The 20,266-nt window shown below is 49.4% G+C and overlaps 3 protein-coding genes across 5 annotated transcripts in view; 1 reads left to right on the top strand and 2 right to left on the bottom strand.

Moving 5' to 3' along the window:
• PPP1R10 (protein phosphatase 1 regulatory subunit 10) overlaps positions 1-924 on the bottom strand; it is a 45,117-nt gene extending 44,193 nt beyond the window's left edge. The window contains exons 1-2 of the mRNA XM_082732911.1: positions 814-924; positions 551-719 (exon numbers count right to left, since the gene is read on the bottom strand). The gene's annotated coding sequence lies outside the window, so the exon portion shown is untranslated. The remainder of the gene's footprint in view (positions 1-550; positions 720-813) is intronic.
• Positions 47-3,888, top strand: LOC309865920 (uncharacterized protein C6orf136 homolog). 2 transcript variants are annotated; one of them, XM_082732916.1, is made up of 7 exons: positions 47-423; positions 559-731; positions 1,730-2,128; positions 2,397-2,485; positions 2,671-2,871; positions 3,445-3,514; positions 3,592-3,888. In XM_082732916.1, exons 1-7 carry the CDS (start codon positions 156-158, stop codon positions 3,703-3,705), a joined length of 1,314 nt encoding a protein of 437 aa, XP_082589042.1. In that variant the 5' UTR covers positions 47-155; the 3' UTR covers positions 3,706-3,888. The 2 variants fall into 2 exon arrangements, with proteins under 2 accessions (XP_082589042.1, XP_082589043.1); XM_082732917.1 differs by lacking the exon at positions 559-731 and having other exon boundaries at positions 129-423.
• A 196-nt stretch (positions 3,889-4,084) lies between these two features.
• Positions 4,085-20,266, bottom strand: DHX16 (DEAH-box helicase 16). 2 transcript variants are annotated; one of them, XM_082732907.1, is made up of 20 exons: positions 19,791-20,266; positions 17,927-18,171; positions 17,666-17,828; positions 17,288-17,344; positions 13,111-13,365; positions 12,718-12,921; positions 12,449-12,640; positions 11,482-11,592; positions 11,206-11,321; positions 9,444-9,654; positions 9,154-9,252; positions 8,884-9,036; positions 7,298-7,438; positions 6,954-7,116; positions 6,733-6,851; positions 6,551-6,618; positions 5,469-5,631; positions 5,213-5,374; positions 4,830-5,003; positions 4,085-4,316 (listed from the first exon to the last, which is right to left on the bottom strand). In XM_082732907.1, the coding sequence occupies exons 1-20, from the start codon at positions 20,196-20,198 to the stop codon at positions 4,188-4,190; spliced, it is 3,333 nt and encodes a 1,110-aa protein (XP_082589033.1). In that variant the 5' UTR covers positions 20,199-20,266; the 3' UTR covers positions 4,085-4,187. The 2 variants fall into 2 exon arrangements, with proteins under 2 accessions (XP_082589033.1, XP_082589034.1); XM_082732908.1 differs by having other exon boundaries at positions 5,222-5,374; positions 19,791-20,206.

Here is a 20,266-nt window from a genome sequence, read left to right as displayed (position 1 = left end):
GCTCTTCGCGTACCTGGTTCAGGCCCATTATCCCCCAGCTTTTTGCTTAAGCGCTACAGGTAAAACAGCCCTGTTCGCCGGGACCTAATTTACTGCGCAAGCGCGCTTAGATGGCCTCGTGAGCCGACAAGCGCAAGCGCACTCACTGCAGACGAATGCCTCATCGCCTCCTTGGAAGCCGCTGCAGTGCGCAAGCGCGCAACATCTCTGTTTCCCTCTCTCCGGCTCCTTCACACACACACACACACACACCCCCTTTCCCCTTCAAGAAGCCGGCTCCGGGGCGCGCTCACCCCTGTGAGGCGGCCAGAGGCCGGACACCGGAGGCGCTGTCTCCGCTCCCGTTAGATCATGTACCAGCCCAGCCGGGGGGCGGCCCGGCGTCTCGGCCCCTGCCTCCGCACTTACCAGGCTCGCCCCCAGGTGAGAGCAGAGGGGAAACAGGAGGGGAGGAGAGGGGGCGGGGAGAGACCCTCCTCAGAGTCGGCGTGTGGGGCGGAGCGCGCGCCCCGTCCGCGCAGGCGCAATGCCGTCCTACCGCTCTTCTCACCTGTGCAGGGCGGCGCGTGGAAGGGCGAGGGGTCGCGGGGACTGGGAGGAGCGTACAGACGGGCGTCGCGTGCACGCGATGTTGGTTCTCCCGGGTCTCGGGTGTGCAGGCGCCGTTGAAGCAGGGACGGCGAGGCGCGGCCGCATTTCGCCGGCGTTTCCGCGGTTACCTGTGCATGGAGGTGATTTGAAGGACAAGGGGCGGGGAGGTTCGCAGCCTGGCCGCGGAGCCGCCCCGGAATTCCCAGATCCGAACAGACAGACCTGCGGGTCGCCCCGTGCAGCCCGCGTATCCTACACCGGGATAGCGGTTAGGGCGGAAAGGCCGGCCTGGGTGGATCCGGCTCTAGCCCCTGCGCCCAGCAGGGCAAAATGGCCACACCCCCAGCGGAGACGGCGCCTTGGGGCTGGTGTTACCCCCGCCCGGCACCGCCCGCCAGCCTTCCCGGAAGTGAGAGAGCCCCGCTGAGGTTCCTTGAGAGCGAAGGACTCGGGCGAGGCCTTCCTTACTTTGGGTGACCTCCCGCCCATCGCACTTTCAACGTCGGTAAACCAGGCGACTTGAAGCCCAGCCTTTAACGGTCTCCTCGGCTTGTTTGTGTCATTAGCGGAGTCTGAAAAGATAGTAACTCACATTTACATACTACTTTATAGATGACGAAGTTATATTTACATTTATTATGTCCGACAGTCCTTATAACAGTTCAGTGTGCTTCATCGTCCTTGTGTATAAGAAGAGGACATTTATTTATAAGAAATAGGCATAGGGAATGAGAGTGCCCAAGGTCATCAGTGCTCAGAGAAATGTCCGCTGCTTACAGCTGGATGTTTTTTTCTATCACCCACTTCATGGTGGAGTTGTGTTACCGGCCACGTCATTTCATCCACATTTACACTAAAATCTGTTGCTTTGTTCATTTTTCAAAATATTAGGATTTTTTCTGTAAAAGAGGTGTAACTGCCCCCAGTGTTGTGATCTTAAACTAATGTTTTGGGGAAGTACTTTACCAGTGTCAACAGGAAACTTCCTGTTTTCAGTAGAGATAAAGTTTAATTCATCCCATTTTCCTCCTGTCAGGAGGAGCAGGTGGGATTGGAAGCATATTAATGAACAGATTTTAGATGAGGGGGCATCAGTCAGCTAGATTCTTATCTTTTTCCTTTTATTATTCATCCTTAGGACCAGCTTTCTCCACGGACTCTACCATTCCCACCCTTGTGGCCCCCCTCCACAACAGCCACTTTTCCATCTTCTCTTCTCTGGTCTCCCCCACCCCCACACCCTCCGATTTGGCTGCTTCCCCGGGCTCTCCCACTACATCTTCCTCAGATCCAGACCCTCAGCTCACCATGGGTGGTTCTCCCTCCAGGAAAGGGAGAGGAGGGACCAGGACCTGAGATGCATAGTGGCTGCCTGGATGGGCTTAGGAGCCTATTTGAGGGACCTCCCTGCCCCTGTCCTGGGGCTTTGATACCTTTCCAAGCCCCAGGAACCTCTCGCCCTTCCCCTGCCACTCCATCAGGAGATCCAAGTATGGAGGAGCACCTGGCTGTCATGTATGAGAGACTGAGACAAGAGGTAAGTCAGCCTGAAAGTGGCCTCCATGTGCAGTGAGAAGGGATGTAGATAGTACCTGGAAATAGAGGGCTAGTCGACTGGATTTCTTGGAATTATGAGACAGGCATATAAACATTTCCCAAGAAAAAGATATTTTTCAGTTTGGATTTAAGGGAAGTTAAATATGGGATGAGATGACTTTTTACTCAGAGGGGAGTAAAAAGAGAAAGCTGAGAAGTAGGATCATCTTTTCTTTCCTACTGGGCTGATGCCTTCTTCTTCCACCCAGCTTCCCAATCTCTTCCTTCACTCCCACGACTATACTCTCTACTCATCGGATGTGGAATTCATCAATGAGATCCTGAACATCCGTACCAAGTGAGAATCCAGGCACGGGTAGGGCCTTGGGGAGGAAAAGCACCATGTGCTTTCTACTTGATCTTTTTCATTTGCCAGAGAAGGTCCTGCCACCTCTCACAACTGTTTTCTGTTCCCCAGACAGAGGCCAGTTTGGTTTTCTGATTATGCCATCATGAGCGATCTTTCCCATCCCTTCTTCCCAGGGGCCGGACATGGTACATTCTGTCACTGACCCTCTGCCGCTTCCTAGCCTGGAACTATTTTGCACAGCTTCGGTTGGAGGTTCTACAGCTGACCCGCCACCCAGAGAATTGGACCCTGCAAGCTCGATGGCGGCTTGTCGGGCTGCCCATCCACATGCTCTTTCTGCGTTTCTACAAGCGAGATAAGGAAGAGCTTTATCGGTAAGAGAAGTGAGAAAAGATCCAATCGGTTTCTTAATCCTGCCTTTAGGACTCTGATCTAGTCTTCCAGACCATCCTTGATATACTGTGACTTGACTGCATCCTCCTTGAGAGCAGGAATTTTGTTTTCTCTACCAGGAATCAGGGACTTTGAGTGTGTTAAGAAACCTCTAGACTCTGTTTTTTGGTGTACATTATGTGGTACATCATAGTCATTCGAGTATTTATTGAACAAATGAAAATTCCTAGTAAGTCGAGCTTCATAGTCTTAGGTATTTAGTAAATTTCTGGCATAGAACAGAATCCCAAGAAATTGTTAGGTTTGGCCCAAACCAGTGATTCTCAAACTTTGCTGCAAAAATCATTTAAGGATCTTTAAAGTTTAAATACTGGTGCCAGACATTCAGATTTAAGTGGGACAGGGTACAACCTGGGCATCAGTTGTTTTTGAGTTCTCCTCATCTGCATCTACTGTGTAGCAAAATTTAGGAACTACTGGTTTAAACAAATGCTTGAATTAAACTTTGGGACTAGTCATCTCCCTTAGTAAGCCTCTCTCTTTCCCTTCACCAGGACCTATGATGCTTATTCCACCTTCTACCTGAATTCCAGTGGCCTCATTTGTCGCCATCGCCTAGACAAAGTAAGTCCTTAGGCTGGATGGGGATGGGTGAAGGTGTAGAACATCCCACCAATTGGCCTTAACCTGTGTCCCTGCAGCTGATGCCTTCACACTCAGCCCCAACGCCTGTGAAAAAGCTGCTAGTGGGAGCCCTGGTGACTCTGGGACTGTCAGAGCCAGAACCCAACTTACACCTGTGTTCGAAGACCTGATCCAGGAACTGGGGTAAAGGCAGCACTGAAGACTGCTATATATGCAAAAGAGGAAGGGGTGGAGGGGGCCTAGAATCTCAGGAGCCAGCTTCCTCCCCTCTTTACTCTCCTTTTTTGCCATCTCATGCTGTGTAAAGCTGCTGTGTAATTTAACTTGTAAATAATAAAGTCTAAGTGAATATATGAGAATTTCCATGTCACTTTATCTGCATCTCAAAAGTTCCCATAAGCTTGGGACACCTGGCTGGCTCAGTCGGTAGAGCATAGGACTCTTGATCCTTGGGGTTGTGAGTTCAAGCCCCATGCTGAGCATGGAGGCTACTTAAAATAATAATTCTTTCTCTTTCAAATCTTTTTTTAAAAATAAAATATAAATCAATTAAAATTTAAAGTTCCCACAAGCTTTATTCCAAAAATGTACATTAAATAATGTTACAGAAGGAAAAGGAGGGGTGCTGGGTTCTGTTTGTGTCCCCTTCTCTTTACCCTAGCTCTTCTCGTGTCTTGCCTATCTTTTTTGGCATTTTCTTAGAATGGGGATCTTCTAGTTCCTTGGCTTTATAATAGTGAGGAGCCACCTCCAGAAGCCAACTGCTCTCAATTTCCAGTACCTACAAGAGGAGAGAAAAAGTCAGTAGAGTTCCCCTTTTTCCAACCTACACTCTAGTGTTTGTGTAATCAGAAAAGTTTATTTCTTCCACCTTTGACTACAGGGCTAGGGGCAAGGTGCCAGGCTCTAATATTATATACTCCAAGGGCAGACATAACCTTTACATGTCATTCAGGATGCCCAGTAAACTATCCCTAAACTAGGTTTTTTACCTAGTCGTAAAGTACACTCAGGACAGAGACTACATCTGCTTTGTTCACCATTCTTACCCCAGCATCTGAAACACCAAGGTACTAGGCATTCAAATATGTACTGAATGAATATGCAGTTCTTAAATCTCAGTAGATGCTGACATAGCTGTTGAGAGAAGGCCTTTCTATTTTATCCTGCCTTAAAGCAAAGTGTTTTCCTATTTCTCTGCTGGTCTCAGCAACCTGAACCTGGGTTTTTAGCTTGTTAGGATCCTACCTCCCCCCACATCTGCACCATCCTGGGCAAGGGAAGGTCCCCTCACCTGTCTCATGAACTCCTTGGTGGTCAAGACAAGTTCATGGTAGAGCAGCCAACGTGGCTGTTCATCAAACAGGGAGGAGTTGGGGTGGATGAACACTGTCTGCTGCTGTTTGACTGTGCGATAGCCACTACGAGTCAACCGGGCCGTGTGGTAAAAGTAACCAGCTGTGATGGCCTGAGAGAAAGACAAGAAAGAAAGAAAGACAAGAAGAACCCCCTGGGAATGACCCTTCAGGAGTCTGGTGAAGAAAGCACAGAAAAGCATGCCTTCTCCAGGGGAAGAGGGCACATCCTCAGGCTGAAGGGACTGCTTCAGGCCCCCAGAGCAGCTCACTCTGTAGATGGAGAGAGTGTGGGGAACAGGGAGACTGAAAAAAAGCTGACCTTGCGTACACGGATATAGTCCCCCTGGCAAGAGCTGAGACCAACTTCCACACGTTCCAAGAGCCCCTCCAGCTGTTCCCTCACATCCCGGGCTCGGCGCATTGATCTGAACTGCACAAAGTTCTCATAGCACCACTGGGAAGAGTAACCACTCTCAGCCCACTGTGAAGATGGTTAAAAAAAAGTGGGACTTAAGTATATAGCAGAACCAGAGTCCCCCGTGTCTCCCTCAATCCCATCAGCCAAGCCCAGTGACCTGCGTATAAACGTTCAGCAGAACCAGGTGGTCTCCACCAGGGAGGAAAAAGTTGACACGGGCATTGTCGGCATGCACAACCTTGTCTTTGGGTCGGTAGAAGATGGAGTTGTTGACAGACAGCATGGCAGCCACCGTCAGGATCTCTTCTGAACAGCTGTACCTGGGGCCGGAAGGGCAAAGCATGAGGGTCCAAAGGAAGGCAAACAGGAACAGATACATGCATGGTAAGGGGAGAAGTGATCACTGTGTGCGGATGTGTCCTCACATGGAGATTGCCATTAACGGCTACAATTCAGGGCGGACAGATTTGGGTGGTGGTGGGCTGGAGGTGAAACAATTGCGGGGAGGCTATCCATGGCGAGAGCAGGAAAGCGCTGAGGACTTCTGAGAGTAGGAAGGACTTCTGTAGGAGGAAGGGATGTATTATGTGCATCAGGAAAAGACAGCACTTCAAGTTCACTAATGACCTCTGACCTCTACTATGGCAGAGGAATGGCATTTAAAGGTGGCCCCTCCACAACTACATCTAAGTGTTACAGTCCAAAACCTCAGGAATGAGAAAGTCCCCAAACCAGTCCACACACAACACTCCTCACAGGTGCTAAGTCTTCCACATCCATTCATGCCCCCCAATTTTCTATTTGTCAATCTTACTCATTTGATTAGTATTTTACTGCCCCTTGTGAGCCTCAAAAGGGGCACTAAGAGTTTTCTAGTAACTTATTTGTTAAAGAATACAGCAAGGAGGGACGCCTGGGTGGCTCAGTGGGTTAAGCCGCTGCCTTCGGCTCAGGTCATGATCTCAGGGTCCTGGGATTGAGCCCCGCATCAGACTCTCTGCTCAGCAGGGAGCCTGCTTCCTCCTCTCTCTCTCTGCCTACCTCTCTGCCTGCTTGTTATCTCTCTCTGTCAAATAAATAAATAAAATCTTTAAAAAAAAAAAAAAAGAATACAGCAAGGAGAAAAAGGAAAAAGACCAAGATAACAAAGAAGGCCCCAAGAGAGAAGGAAGCAAAGCCAGTTTGTGTGCTGGGGGCCTGGCCAGAGTGGCAGGGGTGGGAGTGGGGTGTGGCACTTACTTCTCAGAGGCCAGGATCATTTTAGATAGCATGGGGTCCACCGGTAGCTCTGCCATCTTCCGTCCAGACTAAGGAGAGGAAAAAGAGTTGAGGCCAGTCCTCCCTCAGGAGTCCTTCCACCACTCAAGAAGTCACCCCAACCCCCTCATCCTGCTCCTGCCCATGCTTCCCTCCCACCTTACCGTGGTGAGCTCCCCGAGGTGGTTGAGGGCTCCCAGAGCATACAGCTGCTCCAAAGCCAGCAGAAGGGTCTCATATGGTGGAGGATCCAGGAAATCAAAGTGCATTAGATCATGGATCCCTGAAGAAAGATGTGAGGGTGTAGAACAGCTTCTCTGCAGGGATCAGTGACTCCAGCCCCTCCTCCCTCCTCTCTCAGGAGGACTGGGGGACCCCAAATAACCTAAGCTCTTGAGCAGCAACACGACATTGCCCAGGCTGGTCCTCTGGATCTCCGGCACCGTGGTTTCCTCCAGCTCATGCTGATAGGCCCAGGCAGTATACAGGCGGAAGCACTTCCCAGCAGCCACCCGACCTGCCCGACCAGCCCGTTGATTGGCTGAGGCCTACAAAGAAAGGAGAGGCAGGCATGGCTGACAACTGGAGAGAGAACAGAGAAGAAGCAATACTTATGCAAGAAATCTGAGAGGATGTAGGCTGCTTTTTCCCTGTCCTCTAAGAAGCTCCCACAGGCTTTAGAATTGAACCCTTCCCATGGAGACATTGTTGAAGCCCAAGCAGGCTGACCTTGCTGCAGGGTGTGACAGTGAGGGATTCCATGCCTGTGCGAGGGTTGTAGCTCTTCTGCTTACAGAACCCTGGATCCAGTACGTAAATGATGCCTTCAATGGTGAGTGATGTCTCAGCGATGTTTGTTGCCACAACCACCTGAGTGACAGGATGTATAGTCACCTGGAGACCCCACCCACCAAATTACCTAGAAAAAGTATTCCTGGAAGATTCTAGTAGAGAAGCAGGTGCAGATAAGGGACAGGAACTGAAGGAATTAGGGTCTAAAGTCAGGAGAGGGGGACAAGCCAGGCAGGAGCAAGCGAGAGTAGGGATGAACAGGGACATAATGTGGAAGACATGGGAGCAGGGTTAGAACTGTTTTCAGAGATGGGAGAGGGGTCCAGGTCCCTGGCTCCCATCTTTCCCACCAGCACTTTCACCTTCATCCTCATCCAGGACTTCCTGCAAGAGGCTTCTCATGTGTCTCCCTGCCTCTACTCCTGGCCCTGCTTACCTAAACTCATCATTCTGGCATCTGGATGGCCCCTCAAAAACATCAGCCTGTCACATCACTAATCCCAGCTGTCAATGGCTTCCTGTTCTACTTGAGAACTATATTCAAACCCCTTGAAGCCCTGAATCCTCTAGCCCTGGCTACCTTTCTGACCTCCTCTCTAAGTACTATGGGCTCCTTGCCTCCACTCCTCCTCCACTCCTGCTGCTCCCTGGCTGGTCTGAGCACACTCCTCCCTCGGGTCCTTCCCACTAGTTGTTCCCTCCACCGGACACACTTTACCTCCAGATATCAGCAAGGCTCCCTCCCTCACTGGGTTCCCTTTCACCTTACTGGAGAAGGAGAGATCTTCCCTACATCCTGAGGAAAACACCTTCTGCCATTCCTCACTACCACTCCTCTGGAGTCAGTCTCCATTTCCCCATTTTGCATGGTATCTCTCCATAGCACTGGTCACGAATCAGCATTGTGTATTTACATGTCCAGTGTCTCCTAACTTACGTTAGACTATAAGCTCTGAGAGGCTAGGAACTTTGTTCTGTTCTTCATTGTATCTTCATTCCCTAGAACAGTACCTGGCACGTGGGAGGAGCTCATTAAATATTTGCTGAATGGAAGTTACATCTTTGCTCAAAACCCTTTGATTGCCATCCAATCCAATCGTCTAAAGTTCAAATGCTTCCAACTGCTCTCAATCTAATCTCAGTTCAGAGTTGTTTTCACCATGTGAACCTTCCCCTTAATCTTCTAGATTACACTCTGACCTCAAACATACCTTAGGCTTTGCTTTGGAATTCCCTACCTTTTTTCTTAAAGATACAGATAAAATCCCACCTTTCAGCACACCAAGGACTTCCCCTCTCCTCTGCACCTCCACGGTACTGACTTAGCGGGTCACGTTATTTGGGTGTGTCTCAGTTCATGCTGAATTCATCCTCTCTCCAGCTCTGGAAGCGGGGGACTACTACTGAGCCTTGTGGCTGCAGCAGGCCCAGGACAGATCCTGCACAGGGCAGGCACATACTCTCTTTTTCACTATTAGTTGTGTGAACTATAGGGGTGAAAAATGTGGGTTTCTCCAACTGACCTTTCGTGCCCCAGGGGGTGTGGGCTGGAAGATACGAGCCTGTATGTCAGAAGGCAGGTTGGCATAAATGGGTAACACCAAGAGCTCCCGGATTTTGGAGCCCAGGCGGCGGCAGCGATCCTGGAGCATCTCACAGGCGGCCTCAATCTCCTCCTGGATTTGGGATGGAGACAGCAGTACAGGTCCCAAAGTGACACAAGGCCCACCTGGAAGTTCTGTCTTCCCCTGGGATACATCACCACCACCACTCCCAACCCCACCATCTCACACCTGTCCTGTCAGGAACACCAGGATATCCCCAGGGGGCTGGGTCACATGGATCTGCAGCACAGACACTACACAAGCTTCCAGGTAGTCAGCCTCTGGAGCCTAGGCAGAAGCAGGAGAGGGGTCACAGGAAGGCCATCTCTTTGGGAAACCTTTTCTCCCAACTCAATAACCAGTTTGTCCTAGTGCCCTTTTGGACTCTCCATTTTCCCCTTCCCTCCCTGGGACAACCTTCTCCAAAGGCCCATGGTTTGCTGCCTAGCACTTAAACCCACCCTCCCCGAGGGAAGCACCTTGGTATAGAAGATGTCAACTGGAAACCTGCGTCCAGGGATTCGGAAGACAGGGGCATCATCAAAGAAGGTGGAAAAACGGGCAGTGTCCAGAGTGGCTGAAGCCACCAAGACCTTCAGCTCAGGCCGGAAGCGAGCAACATCTTTGATTAACCCAAAGAGAATGTCTGTGTGTAGGGTCCGTTCGTGAGCCTCATCTACCATCACCACACTAGGGAAAGAACAGGAGAGCAGTGAGCCTGGAAAGCTGGCCAGGAGAAGACAAGAGGGTCCCCTGGATGAGGGCACAGAGGAAGCAAAGAGCCCAAAGGTGAATGTGGGAATGTGGGAGGATGGATCCAAAGAGAAGCCAATCACCCCAGCTAAGGAAGACCAACAGAAAGTTAAAGAAGGCCAAGACCCCACAGTCTGCAGCTTATCCCAGCCTGGGAAGACAACAACAGCCAAGATTTAGAGGTTAGAAGCCAAGGCCAAGACAAGTCAGACATCCTTTCTGGGTTAGAGTCATGGGTCTGTTAGAGTCAGCAGAAGTAAGAGTATCTGTTTTAAAGCGGAAAAAAGTGAGAGCTCTTTTATTCAAAAGAGGCCCTGCTGGGAAGGTCCCCTGGGCCACCATAATTCAAACACCCTGTGAGCTGTTGGCATCCCTGTTGGCCCTGCTGCTTCCTTCTGGGGAGAGGGCCCAGGTCAGCCTTTCAATCCCAGCCTGAGAGAGCTCTCCAGAATTTTTGGTCTTCTCCTTAATTATCCCGGTGCTGCATCTTCTTTATCCTCATTCAAATCTCTGGATTTCCAAGTGACAGGCAAGCCTGCATCAGCTCACTCCTGACTATGCTGGTGAAGTCCCTATCTGTTCCACAAAGCAGGCTGGTTTGATGGGAAAACCCTATACCCAAACACTCTTGTACTGGCTAGCCTTCCTCGGGTTCTGAAATATTTGCAAGGGATGTGAAGGCTCAAATCGTATTTGTCCTATTGCTCCATTTGTGATCTCCTAAGACCAGAACTTCACAGCCTCCTGAGAGTTGAGAAAGCACATACTGCTTGGCTGGCCTCACCCCACCACCAGCCACACACCATCCCTTCTCCTCTTAAACACATGTTCATCCAAGCCCTACCTGGCCAACACCAGCACTGAGAACTCACTATTCACAGACCAAGCCACTCCAAGACCTGGGCCAGAGGCCCAAGAGTGAGGGCCCCAGCACACCGACAGCCCCTCCAATCTCCACCACTCTTGACTTCTTAGTATTGCCCTGAAATCTGTCTCCCTGTAACCTCTCCCATGGTTGTTAGTTGCACTCTCTAGCATCATGTGAAACAAGTCTGAATTCTTTGTCCATGTAACAGCCCTCCCCTAGAGCCAGGATGTCTCCCTGAGTTTCTCCACTCTACGCTGAACATTCTAAGAATCTTCAAAGAGTCTTCATGTGGCTTTTTAAGTCTCCACAGCACCACTCTACCATCCTGGTGTTTTCTAAATTGTGGAAGCAATGGGCAGAGGACTTCTCTGCCTCTCTTCTACCCCATCTCCATGATACCTGCAGGCCAGTCCTACAACTATCCACACCATAAAAGATTCAAGAACTGGGGGGCCAGTCAGAAGACAAAGGCCAAACTAGCTGGATGAGAAGAAAGAAGAGAAAGGCCAGAGAATAAAGGAGCAGCACCTGTAGGAAGGTGCTGAAGGGGAGGAAGGCAATAGACTGGGTGGAAGAGAGGGCAGTGGCTCTCTTGTGGGAGACAGGGACCCTTTGTGTACCTGTAACTTGCAAGGTCAGGTTCAGAGAGGAACTCCCTGAGGAGCATCCCATCTGTCATGTAGCGGAGGACAGTTCGCTCTGATGTGCAGTCCTCAAAGCGGATGCTGTAGCCAACCTGTCAAAAGGGCCATTAAGACTGGACACTCCCTGAAGGGAGTGCAGGGCTAGGGGAGAAGGGATCAGTGCCTGGACCTGTGGTGTGAAGCCCTGCACAGTGTGGGCTACGTCCCAGACCCTAGAGTCTCCCCTCCCCTCTCCATCCCCGCAGATCTCACCTCATTCCCAAGCTTCACACCCATCTCCCGGGCCACACGGGCAGCCACACTCATGGCTGCCACTCTCCGGGGCTGGGTGCAGGCAATCTTCATTCCCTTCCTTGTATAACCCTGAATGACAAAAGAAGAGGTTTTTCCTTGGCTAAATATGCTTCTGGGGTTGGGGGAATGGGAAGGTGCACCTGGGTGACTCAGTCAGTTAAGCGTCTGCCTTTGGCTCAGGTCATGAACCCGGAGTCCTGGGATGAGCCCCACATGGGGCTCCCCTTGCTTCTCCCTCTCCCTCTGCTCCCCCCACCCCTGCTCATGCTCTCTCAAATAAATAAAACCCTTAATAAATAAATATGTTCCTGGGGCCCAGAATAATTTAGAGAAAGTAAGTATAAATGTACAACAGGGCAGGGGGAAAGGAGGGAACAGACAGAAAGTGAAAAACAGACTACCAGGGCAAACATATAGGAGGGCAGACCTTAGGGCCCTCAAGGGTGTCCTCACCCAGCCCCGAGAGTTCCAGCCTTTTATGTGATCACAATCAGGCTCAGCTACACCAGAACTAGAAAAAGACCAGCTGGGGCAGACCCAGAAACAAAGGGGAACAAAAGAAGGTGAAAAAGCAGGAAACCAAGTCCTCTGACTCCTTGTTCTTGGCCCTTGCGGATGTGATGGCTGAGCTGGTTGGTGTGGTGGTGTGGTGTGGTGTGGGAAGGTCCCCAGGCCACCATCTACCTGTCTACAGGTCTTTCCAACAGGAACGCTGGAACTAGGCACAGACACAGTGACAGAAGTGAGAAAAGAAACATGAAAAGGGTTTGTCCTTATTCTTAAGAAACTCACAATTTAGCGGAAAAGACTAAAGACGGAGAAGGTAGTACGTACCCACTCAAAATAACATGTAAAAGGAGGACTGACAGGACTGTGCTTGTCAAGGATCAGGGCTCAGCAACTTGGAGGGCATGGATGACTGTACCTCCTCAAAGAGATACTGTGGAATCTGGGTGGTCTTCCCGGAGCCCGTCTCACCCTCGATGATGAGGACCTGATGATTAGCAATAGCAGCCAGGAGCTCCTCGCGGAAAGGGAACACTGGGAGGCTGCGGCGGACAGCCTGGATGGACTCCTTCTGCTGGGCCTGGGTGGGGGGCGGTGGGCCCGATGGCTCCTGAGGAGAAAGAGGGGTGTGAGCTTCAGGGCTGGCTTCCCAACCTCCTTAGAATGTCCCAGAGTTCTCCTGCTCACCTCATCGCCCTGGAGCTGAGAGGCCCGGACAAACTCGATGGTCTCCTCTTCCTCCAGCACCAGCTGATACTTGGGCTCCTGAGAGGCAGCATCTCGGGCTCCAAACTTCAGGGATGCTGCCCCCAGCCGGGCCTCCTCCCAGCGTCGCTGCTCCTCTCCAGGGGCGCCTGATTCCTCCTCCACTAGATCCACAGCTCGTGCTGGCTGTGGAAAGAAGGATGTGTGAAGACAGAAGATGCCCTCTTCCCAAGCCTCACCTTCCCAGTCACTACTCCCACATGCAGGGAAAGGGAAGACAAGGAAGGGGTCAGCCAAGGCACTGACCAATGCTCTGAAGACTTCCCTCCCCTTGGCTTGGGAAGCAGGGCTGAAGTGGACTCTGCTTTGCCTCACCTGGCCTCGGGTCTCCTCTGGCATGTGGTAACGATTGGTGGCCTCCAGCTTCTCCTGCTCCCCAGCTGCCCGGTACTCTCGGGCCAGATCCCGAACTCGCCGCTTGTATTTGAGCTCCCGCTGTTCATGTCGGCTCAGCTCCACATCCCCAAAAAGGAACTCCTCATCAGCCAGCTCAGCCTCCAGGTCCTCAAGCTTCTCTCGCTCCCGCTTAGCCAAGTACTCTCGGCGGGATTTCTTCCGTAGCTCAGGAACCTGGGTTAGGACAAGGCAGCCAAATCTTCACCTCGAAACCCCTTTCCTTACCTATCCATAAGAGTGACAAGTTCCCTGATAGGCCAGCAGTGTCCTTTGGCAATTTCCAAACTGACTAATGGTGTGCCCCAAGCTGGGCCTGTCTGAAAGCCACTATCTTCTAGCAGCATGATCCAGCTGGAAGGTCCTTCTGGACAGCCTCACCATCTTTGTCAACATAGATACACTAAAGCAATTATCTGAATATTTTAGATTTTATTTTTACTATTTTATTCAACTTAGTGGAAAGAAGGAAAACAAAAGGGCTTAATACCAGCATTTAGAAGCACAGGTCTCAAACTGAAAACAAGTGAGACTATTAGAAACCACTGGATGTGCCAACAGGAGGTCAACTTCAGTCTCAGTTAGATGTTCCATGGTCTGAAATCAAATGACTACAGTTTGGAAAAAGGGGAAAAACACACTATATACAAAAATCTGGAAGTATAGCATCAGAGAGTATTTCTGTAAGGCAAGATGTAATCAGAAATGCTTAGCCTCTGGGACTAACTTCTCCCTGCCTCATACAATGTATCATCTGGCTTCTACATGTTTCCTTTGACAGGAGCTTTTCAGGACACATTATGGATGACAGTAAAAGACTGGCCACAACCTTAAGGCCTTTCTCAGCTCTCACCATGAGCCCTCCCACTGTGGCAACACTGTCTTCCCTGTGATCAAAACAATCTCCTCTACTGTAGTGGCAAAATTTCATCAGGCCCTCTCCTTTGGTGCCTCAATTCTGTTTAATTGCTTGGCTTCTGTTTATTCTATGAAGACTTTTTTTTCTTTTTTCTTTTTTAAGATTTTATTTATTTATTTGACAGAGAGAGATCACAAATAGGCAGAGAGGCAGGCAGAGACAGAGAGAGGGGGAAGCAGACTCCCCACCAAGCAGAGAGCCTGATCTGGGGCTCAATCCCAGGACCCTGGGATCATGACCTGAGCCGAAGACAGAGGCTTTAACCCAGTGAGCCACCCAGGCGCCCCTGAAGACTTTTTTTTAAAGGGTTTTATTTATTTGACAGAGAGAAACACAGCAAAAGAGAGAACACAAGCAGGGGGAGTGGGAGAGGGAGAAGCAGGCCTCCCGCTGAGTGGGGAGGCTGATGTGGGGCCCGATCCCAAGACCCCAGGACTCCAGGATCATGACCTGAGCCAAAGGCAGACACTTAACGACTGAGCCATCCAGGCGCCCCTATTCTACGAAGACTTAAAAGGAGTTTAAGTTCATGATATAATCTAAGTACCATAATCAAATACTTTTTCAACTTGATGGAGGAAGCAGATGGATGTTCTTTTAAAATACAGGCAAAAAAACCCCACCAAAACCAAAAACGGGCAATTTGAGGGGCACCTGGCTGACTCAAAACAGCATATAACTCCTGATCTCGGGGTCTTGAGTTTGAGCACCACACTGGGTATAGAGATTACTAATAAAACAACAACAACAACAACAACAAACCCAACTCAGGCAATTCGAGTACAAAAAGAAAAATGATATGCAACTATAAAATACTGAGAAATAAAAATGCATGAGTTCAATGTGACAAACACACACAAAAAAAATGGGAAAAAAAGGTTTTGTTACCAGTGAGGTGACTGTTACATCAAACTCCTTTCTCTCAAAATTAGTAAATAACATTTGCCCCGCCTTCATTTTTAAAAGATTTTTAAAAATTATTATTTATTATTTTTAGAGAGAAAGACAGCATGAGTGGGCAGGGACAGAGGGAGAAAGAGAATACCAAGCAGACTCTGCGCTGAGCTTAGAGCCTAACACAGGATTCAATCTCCCAACGCTGAGATCATGACATGAGCTGAAATCAAGTCAGATGCTTAACTGACTAAGCCACCCAGGTGCCCTATTTGTGCTGCCTTTTAAGATGGAATTATAGCTTATTCCTAGTTTTTTTTTTTTTTTTAAGTCTTGTTTATTGGGGTGCCTGGGGGCTCAGATGGTTAAGCATCTGCCTTCTGCTCAGGTCATCATCTCAGGTCCTGGGATCGAGGCACACATCTGGCTCCCTGCTCTGTGGGAAGTCTGCTTCTTTTCCCTCTCCCTGCCTCTCCTTCTGGTTGTGTTCTCTCACTCTCTCAATTGAATAAATAACATCTTGAAAAAAAAAAAAAGATTTATTTATTTGAGAGAGAGAGAGCAACACAAGCAGGGGGAGGGAAGAAGACAAGGGAGAAGAAGAGAAGCGGACTTCTCCCTGAGGGCAGAGCCCCATGTGGAGCTGAATCTCACCACCCTGAGACCATGACCTGAGCCAAAATCAGAGTCTGATGCTTAAATGCCTGTATCACCCAAGGTGTCCTGCTCATTCCTAGTTAGGGAAAAGCTCTTCTTTACATAAAAAGATCAGCCAATAAATGTAGAAGGAATGTCATACTCCAAAAATCATCTTTCTGCAATCCCAAAAAGTGAAACAGCCGACTTTAGAAAGGATTAGTAGTGGTTATACTAAAACCATTAGATGAAAGGCTGTTGACAGGAACACTACCTGCACCAACAGGTACACAGTCAGTGTGTTCCCCCGATGTGGTGTAATGTGAAGGGCACATTGCCACCCAAGAAGTGCTCCTGTCACAACTTTTTAATCTGAGCTGACGCAAGATTTAGACCCAACTTTAAAGGAAGCACAGGGCATAGAAGAACTCAACACAAGATAAGAGTCAGAAAAATCCAGAATGTGGGGCACGGTACAAGACGATAGAGAGAGAGAATAGGAAACAAATAAACGTAAGAAACTGAACCACCAGATACAATGCATGAAACTTGCCTTCCAGTTTGGAAAGAGCAGTTACTAAAGACATTTTGGGGAAATTTTATTGTGGACAGGTTCCTCACTGGTACATGAGAATGACTGTCCATCTTTGGGGGCATGACAATGACACTGTGGTCTTGGAGGACAATGTCTTCATTCTTAGGAGATACATGCTGATGGGATAAAAATGCCATGATGTCTAAACTCTTTCAAAAAGTTTAGAAAGAAAAAAAAAAAGTTTAGAAAGAAAAAAAAAGTTTAGAAAGAAAAAGCCCACACTTACAAATACTATACATAATATTAGCCATTTCTAAATCTGAATAGTTTATATGGGTGTTTATTATACTCCTCTCTTAATTTCCCTGTTTGTTTGGAAGTTTTCATGACTGAAAAGGAAAGAATAAATTCTGGCAAATAAAAACATTACACCCATACTGACAGATAGCTCAGAAGTCTCTGACCACAGCCATTTTGTGGGGTGGGTCATGAGATGGCTCAGTCAGGAGAGACCTGACTTCCACTAGGCCATTTTTAGGACACCAGGAGTCTCAAAATTCTTTTGAGAATCCGAAGTATAACCTTATGTGGGATGACCGGGCCGTTGGAAAAACTGTCTACCCTACCAGAACTCACACCATGACAAGTTCAGTTTAGGAATTACAAGGGCTATATCCCCATTCAGAGAGAAGAAACTCAGGAAACCAGGGGAAGATTATAAGACCATGTTTGGGATAGAGGGATTAGGTGGTAGGAAGGTTTTTGGAATTGGGTGTGCCCAAGCTGACTGGACAGCACACACCTTGGCAGTGGGACAGCTGCCCTGCCCCTGTCCTCCAGCCATCCTCTTAGATGTTCCAGCTGACTTCTGATTACATCTCCTTAAGTCTTAGGGAAAGCCCACATCTCCCTCATGAACATAGTGTGATTCAGATCCTAAGGAGTAAGAAGGTTTGTGGGCAGCTTCTTTTCCTCTACAACTTAAGTTTGTCCTTGGCAGGTTCGTGGCAACACAGATCTGACAAGCCATCAGCATCCTGACTATATTTCCTTTGTGTCCTTTTTCCCCCACCCCAGGCCTTCTGATAGTTGGTTTCCTGGGCACTAGGACTCACCATGGCTTTCCGGTCTTCCTCAGCCATCTTGAGGCGCTTCTGAGCCTCTTCATATGCCTAGGAGAAGAAAACAAGGGTTGGAGGGCTGTGAGGTCAAAATCTCCCACAGCCATTGCTCCTCTAGAATCACAAGGCTCATTCGGATATACCACTGTATAAAGAAATGGCCCTTTTCAGTGAGGAATCTCTAGGGCTACAGGTTCGGCAAAAGGCTGCCATAGCCAGAGGACCCAGAAGGGTCCTCATACTATAGAGATGGACACCACCAGAGGCCATCCTGGTCTTCCCAGAGATCACTATCTCTCCAATCACACCAAACCTCAGATTTGACCAAGGGAGTCTTCCCAGGGTTTCATACAACATGCTGCTCCTATGCACCTTCTTGTCTGACCGCTCCAGGACATTGCGAGTTCGATCCTTGTCCCGCTGCCGAACCCGCTCGGCGAAGGCATCACGTTCCTCCAAGTCCTGAAGGCGCTCTCGCTCAGTCCGCTCCCACTCATCCTCCGACTCTGGCTTCTCAGTCTGCTGTTTACTCCCCCTGCAGTCCAGCCCAAAGGATTACATGAGGCCTCCTAGGAAGCTTATCAAGTCCTTTCATCCTCTGGTGCATCCCTTCTCACGCTGCTTCTGACTTACCCTGCCTTTCGCTTCCCTTTCTCAGAAATCTTCTCCTCCTCTTCTTCCTCCTCATGACATTTCTTCCTGAGGTGTTTCCGTTTTTTACGCTTCTTCTGGAGACTGCTCCCGGCTCTACCTACAGTCTCCTCACTGCTCTCCTCACTGTCTTCCAGCAATTTATAGGATTGGTTCTTCTCCAGCAGGGCTCGGGCCTCTCGCTCAGCTACCCGAGCTGGCTTCTCTACCACTGCCTTCTGTGGTACCTATCAGAAGGGAAGACAATGGGATATGAGCAACTCCTGATCTCTGCCAACCCACTCTGCCCCATTCCAAATTTAAGGAATGACCTGATCTTGGGGCGCTTGGGTGGCTCAGTAGGTTAAGCCTCTGCCTTCGGCTCGGGTCATGGTTCTAGGGTCCTGGGATCAAGCCCCACATTGGGCTTTCTGCTCAGCAGGGAGCCTGCTTCCCCTCCTTTCTCTCTGCTTGCCTCACTGCCTACTTGCGATCTCTTGCTGTCAGTTAATAAATTTAAAAAGTAATCTTTAAAAAAAAAAAAAAGGAATGACCTGATCTTAAACCAGCCTTCACTGTCTCTTTTCCCTATGGCTTCACCCCATGTTCATCAGCCTGAATTGGGCCTCTCCTTGCAATCATTTACTTGCTTTGAACCTCCTTGCAATCATTTACTTACCAAACATTTACTGAATGACACCTTCAAAGCCAGTAATGCCCGACCAAGTCCTTCTCCTGCTGCATTGCTCTGACACTGACTCTCCTGCCCACTTTCACTCATGAGAACCCACCAAATAACTCAGGATAATCTCCCTATCTCAAGATCCTTAACTTAATCACATCTGCAATTTTTTTTTTTTTTTTTGGTCACGTAAAAAAATCTGTCTGATGCATCAGGTACCTGTCTCCTAGGGACCAAGGACCCAGGAATAAACAAAAGACAACAATCCCTGCCTTCATGGAGTTTATTTTACATTCTCAAAACCAACTCTCAATTGTTCAGCCTCTGTGCTTCCTCATAACTAAGCTATCCCTATGCAAGAACTGATATGCTATAAGGATTGGTTTGCAGAAGCCTGGCACTGTACCAGATTCCAGGATACATGCTAAACAGATTTACATAACGTCTTATCCTCATACCACTTAGGTTCTAAACTCATCTCCCACCAGGCACCATTTGTGACATATGTGACAATTAAAGCAGGCTATATGCCATTCTGTGAACATGCTGGACACTTTCACTCTTCCATATGCTTAAATAAGCACTTGTTCTGTAAGGAGCTGTCAGGTGGGAGAAATACAAAGACAAGAAATACAGAGTCCTGTCCTCCAGTAGTTAATCTTTACAGCTTTATTCCCAACCCCTTCTCTACCAGACAGATTTTGGGGAATCTTTGGGCTTCCTTCCCCTGAGCACTACCCCTACCTTCTCTGCCCTTCCACAGCACTTCTCACACATCTTTTCTACTGCCTCATTATTCAAAGCGTAGCCTGTAGACCATCGGATTCACCTGGAAACTAGTTAGAAATGCAAAAACTAAGATCCCATCCCAAAACCACCTAATCGGAATCTACATTTTAATAAGGGTCCTGGATGAGTAGCATGCATATTAAAGTTCAAGAAACACTGCTCTATAACACTTAACCCTCCTTGAACTTCTCCCCAGAACTGGACGTCCAGCACCTAGCACAGTACCCAGGCGACAGTGGACAAAAGTTAGGTGCTTGGGTACTGAGATTACTTAATTCTCGGAAGGACAGTTAGCCCAACCTCACCTGCACAAATAACCTGGGGCCCCTGCCCTGCTCCACCTCCTCCCCCGCCGCTCCCACTCTTGGCACCGCCCCACGCCGCCCCTCTCAACACCTTGTTCCAGAGCCTCAGGGCGAAGTCCCGGGCTGGTCCGCTGAGGTCCAGGGTATCGGTGTCTCGCAGACGCTGCACAAACTCCTCAGCCGAGGCGCAGCGCTGCGCGGTACCAATTAGGAACTGCGCTACATGCCGCTCGCTCAGCCCCAGCACCGAGTGCAGCTCGTCCTGCACCCAGCGTTCCAGCCCACCCGGCGTCGCCATGGTGACCCACGCTGCCCCGTTCCTGGCCCTGAACTGTCTCCAGTAGTCACGCTGGCGGCTGGGACCGTCGGAGGCCTGGAGCCTGGAGCCCTGGGATGGAGTCTGAGTTCCGTGAAGGACCTGTCTTAGAACCTTGGGGCTCGGTTTCCGACAGCCCGAAAACGTCTTCCCGAACCGCGAAGACCGGAAATGGCCTGCCATTTCCGGCTTAAGCACTATGGTGGCCGAGCGAGTTCAAACTTTACGTAACCTCACGTGAAGCTCGGGGC

Source organism: Mustela nivalis (assembly GCF_964662115.1).
Source record: "Mustela nivalis genome assembly, chromosome: 5".
Classification (NCBI taxonomy): Eukaryota; Metazoa; Chordata; class Mammalia; order Carnivora; family Mustelidae; genus Mustela; species Mustela nivalis.
Note: the sequence above shows the minus strand (reverse complement) of the source record. Positions and strands in the feature narration are given on the sequence as shown.